General features: G+C 38.8%; 1 protein-coding gene across 1 annotated transcript; it reads left to right on the top strand.

Moving 5' to 3' along the window:
* The first annotated feature begins 2419 nt into the window (after positions 1 to 2419).
* Positions 2420 to 4321, top strand: LOC147458221 (sulfate transporter 1.2-like). The gene is made up of 6 exons (XM_086513413.1): positions 2420 to 2496; positions 2553 to 2675; positions 2790 to 2893; positions 3577 to 3597; positions 3712 to 3835; positions 3928 to 4321. Exons 1-6 carry the CDS (start codon positions 2420 to 2422, stop codon positions 4319 to 4321), a joined length of 843 nt encoding a protein of 280 aa, XP_086369539.1.
* Positions 4322 to 4744: the final 423 nt, after the last annotated feature.

Consider the following 4744-nt stretch of genomic DNA (forward strand, 5'->3'; position numbering starts at 1 on the left):
TCTCAAAAAGTAGCACTATTTTTACCCAATCAAGCAAGGCACACAGTAAAAAATTAAGCACAAAAATGCAAATTTGGATCAATTGCCAATGCAGTTAGGCTTACACCTAATGATTGCACACATTTTTTATGATCATTTCACAATAAAAAACCATTTAGATGTCTTGATTGACCATCAATCATAGTAAATCAAGTGGTCTTGAATAGACACATACACTCAATCTTTGCCCAAGTTTTTGGCATTTAGGCTTATCCAATGATTAAATTAGCCTAGCATACACATTCTTTACATGATTGCATATTCATAAATCATCGATTCCATCACTTTTTATGTATGCACACATTCAAGATTAGGTGCACACACTTGAAAAATTTGTCAGTTTTTTCTCCTCTTTGGTGCATGTGCACACACAATGAGTTTTGACCATTTGTAGGTCAAAAATCATACACTTAAATCATCAAATTAGGCATGGATTAGCACAATTAACTTGATAAAAGTGTTGATTCCACCTCTTGCAAGGGGATTTAACATACTTTACACTTCAAATGTTAGTGGTTAGGTTAGCAAGGTTAGTCAAAATTAGTAAAAATTAGCATGAACTTAGTAAAAATTAGCATGGAAAGAAGCAAAGTTAGTAAGGGTTAGCATGAAATTAGTGAAATTGGGGGTTTGGGGTATTCATAACTCAACATTAGCATCAATTTCTTACACAACATCATCAAATCAAAACCAAAAATTGAGTTACACACACTCAAAAACCAACAAAATTAGTAGTGAAATTACTCTATTCTACACATCCTAAACTCACTAGCTTAGGTTGCTGATCCCCGAAAATGGCGCCAAATGTAGGGAGGCGTTGTAGCACAGCCTAATTGCAACCCACAAAATTGTCAAATCGTGGATCGGCAACCCGACTAGGGCATGTAAGCACGAGTCTAAGATGTATAGACATAGAGGATTCAAGGGATCCTTCTTCTCATCATAGAGAGAATCCATGGAAAGGGGCTTCCTCTAATCAACAACACATTCCTACTCACTAATCACTTGCACACAATCATGCAGTTGAAATTAACCCCTCTCACATCAATCACTCTTATTCACAACTACACAAGCATGAAATTAACATACCTACTCCGCATACTTGATATTGTGCATACTTGATATTCCTATGGAGGAGACATCTACAGGGAGGAAGAAAGAGCAAGGACAAGCCAAAGAAAAAGGCCCTACATGCAAACTACAATATGAAATTGAACCTTTAACAAACTTAAAGCAGTTATTGGAGGAAAGGATTTTGAATATCAAAGTTGAGTTTACCTTGGGTGAAGTTCTTCGCATTGCTAAACGTGAGTTTCATGAAGAAATTATAGATATTATAAAAAGAAAGAGGAAAACTCTCACTGAGTCTATTCCTCCATAGTCTGAGGGTGAAGGGGAGTCACTTAAGGCACATGGGATACATGTCCAAGAGAGTGATTGCGATGACAGTGTGGTAGGATGCTACCAGTCTTCTCGAAGAGATGCACATGCTAGATTTGCAGATAATGATGATGAAGATGAAGCCTCCTATAAAATCCACTACTCCAAAAGTCATTGGGCAAGAGCTACAACAAAAACTTTAGTCAAGGTGGGTGATTCAGTGAGGAGCCATATGTTGCATTGATAGATCATGGCTGTGAGATCAATCTTATGTCCAAGAGTCTTTACATGAAGGGTAAGTGGCCAATAGACACAAACCATGGGTGGATGATTAGAGCTGCAAATAACTCATCAAAAGAGTTGTATGGGGCATGCCCAAATGTGAAAGTGACGATTGGTAATGTGAAGGATGAGCAAAACTTCTTTGTGCAGGAGATGTCTACCTATCCTCTTATCCTTGGGCAACCATACATCACAGCCGTTTGCATGGAAACAAAGGTTTTGGATGGTGGTTCTGCTTATGCTAGGGTAAAGAGTAGAGATGGGAAGCGAGCTGTGCAATTTTTGATTGTGTGTGTGAATCACGAGAGGAACCGCAATAGTCTTTCTGAGTATCCTTTACCAAAAGTGAACAAAGAGTTCAAAGAGTACAGGGAGACATGGGGTTTTGGCCATGTACCATTGTAAAGAGGGATTGCAATGGTAGGAGAAGAAAAAGATTCTCGCCTGACCCAAAGCGAGAAGAATCTTTCTCTAGAGGTTTCCAGGGATTAACAGAGCATGGGTCAGTATGTTATATGAAGCTTGAGGATACGAAAAGAAGTGCACGACAATATGTATATAATGTATATAAATACATGAAAGAAAATGGTCTCATAGAGGATAGTGAATGCATTTCAGGTTTCTTTGAGCAAGTTTCTCATGTAGATACTATGCTTGAGGTTAAGCTATAATGGACTCTAGCATGCAAGATGGAACCCATGTTGTGGAAGTATGCACTATGGAAATGTATGATGTGATTAGGTCGGGAGCAGCAGCGTGCGTTCAGCTAAGGCCAAGGCTGTCACCTCTCGTCGGGTTGGTAGATGCTGCTTCTCCTACTAAATTTGACTTACTTGCTTCCTTTGTTGCAGATATTGTAAGCACTTCTTCCTCAAGCTCAATTTCTGGCATCTCTTCTATTGGGAAGCCTATCTTGCGCTCATCCACACAACAACATTTTTCACTGGAATATTCCAAGATGCTCTTGGTTTGCTGAGACCACTTGGAAAACTTGGATGAACATTTATGTCAAAGCTTGTCTTTCTCTTACTAATGCTCACAAATCGTACACAATTAGTCAAAAACTTTTAGATGATTATACTTTTGTACAGATTAGGCTTCACCATTGATTTTCTTTCACATGCGGCAATTGTTGGCTTCATAGCGGGAGCAACCATCACCATTGGGCTTCAGCAGTTGAAAGGACTACTTGGTATAGCCACAACCTCTTTCACAAGAAATATGGATATTGTGTTTGTCATGCACTCCGTTTTCGAGCACACAACGAGGTAGATCAAGTGTTGAGCTAAATTGTAGAACTTTTGTATCGGTTTCTTTCGCAAGTCTTGGCATATTGATTTTGCAGTGGAGATGGGAGATAATCATTATTGGTTTATTTTTCTTGGCCTTTTTGCTCCTCACAAAGTTTACTATAAGACACTTGTTCACTGGTTTTCTGTTTTTACTTTGAAGATGCCAAGTTATTGTGTGTTATGGAAGGATGTACTTTTTGAGTGCCACTTCTGTTTGGAAACAGGGGAAGAGGAAACCTAAACTATTCTGGGTGCCAAGGATTGCTCCCCGTACATCAATCATTTTCTAATGGCTTTGGTTAGGATTACTCATGCAAATAATCACGGCGTTTCCATTGTATGACTGGTTATTCTCTTCTTTTTCTGCCCAAAGTGCAACTCCTTGACAAGTCTGTTATTTGCATGCTCAACTATGTGCTTCTTTGTAGGTATGAAAACTTGATGGGCACATCAATTCCTCATCAGTTGGATGCTTAGTTTTCCAAGGGGACATGCTCATGCATGTTGTTGTAGTGGGCTTTGAGGCCTCCCTTAATATTGCCCTTACAGTATGCACTCCTTTCGCATTTCTTTGTCTTTTCAGGATATCGAGTCCTTTGCACACGTTAGGTTATGCATGCAATTTACAACGTTGTTGACATTTTACTCGCATCATGCTATGTTTTCAGTCCTCTCGTTCTTTTTTTTTTGAGTAAGGTCCATTGTTTATTCAATGAAGCTATTGCCATAGGAAGAACTTTTGCATCTATGAAAAATTATCATATTGATGGAAACAAGAAAATGTTAGCCTTTGGAGTCATGAACATCATTGGATCATGCTCATCTTGCTATGTTGCCGCTGGTATGCACCTACCATTTGGCTTTATCATTGCACTTACGATTTTCTTTTTCTTTACAATTACAAGCTTTCTAATGTTTGTGCGTTGATAACAATATCCTTTTCTCAATCAACGATCAATTATAATGTTGGCTGCCAAACACTAGTTTTCAACATGGTTATGTCAGCCATGGTCTTGATTGTCCTGGCAGTTGAAACCCTTCTCTTTCATAACACACCAAATTGTATCCTTGCTTCTATCATCATCAATGCTGTGATAATCTTGATTGATGTCAAGGCAGCAATCTTGATATGGAAGGTGGGTAAACTAGATTTTATTGCATGCACTCAATCATCCCATAACGAAAAGGTCTTTCTTCAAAATATCGCTCTTTGTATTTCCAAGAGAACACAGAACATGACGATGCTCTTTTCCCTAGCACATCTCCCCGCCCAAAGCACAAGTATGCAACTTGTGAGCAACTTATTTGTTTCATTGTTGGAGCGCTAGCTTGTTAGGAGGATTGTTTACGATGTGTTTGTGAGTTGTTTCCTTTTGGACCATGTCTAGTGACATGGTGTTTTTGGTAAATGCTGCTTCTCCGGCTAAATTTGACTTACCTGCCTCCTTCATTGCAGATATTGTAATATCTTCTTTCTCAAGCTCAATTTATGGCATCTCTTTTGCAATATATTGCATTGTCTTCCCTTTTCTGGTCAGCTTCTTATAGCTTCACTTTCTGTATTAAGGTCACTATTTCTTCTTCTTCTTCTTCTTGGTGTCAATATTGGGCTCACCATTAGTTAGGTCATCCACCTCCCTCTATGTCATGAATGCATTGATCTCTGATGTTTCCTCATCGTCTCTCTGTGCTTGCTTTTCTACCTTCTTCAAAGAATTGACATAGATGGTCGGAGCTTTGATCTCCTTTGC

Source organism: Adiantum capillus-veneris, chromosome 5 (assembly GCF_014529385.1).
Source record: "Adiantum capillus-veneris isolate H3 chromosome 5, ASM1452938v2, whole genome shotgun sequence".
Taxonomy (NCBI): Eukaryota; Viridiplantae; Streptophyta; class Polypodiopsida; order Polypodiales; family Pteridaceae; genus Adiantum; species Adiantum capillus-veneris.

Excerpts from the sequence above, each read along its gene's own strand:
- LOC147458221 (XM_086513413.1), top strand. The coding sequence starts at position 2,420 with ATGGAAATGTATGATGTGATTAGGTCGGGAGCAGCAGCGTGCGTTCAG. Across the intron at positions 2,497-2,552 it reads AGGCTGTCACCTCTCGTCGG|ATATTGTAAGCACTTCTTCC; the intron begins GTTGGTAGATGC and ends CCTTTGTTGCAG. Across the intron at positions 2,676-2,789 it reads CAAGATGCTCTTGGTTTGCT|CAGATTAGGCTTCACCATTG; the intron begins GAGACCACTTGG and ends TATACTTTTGTA.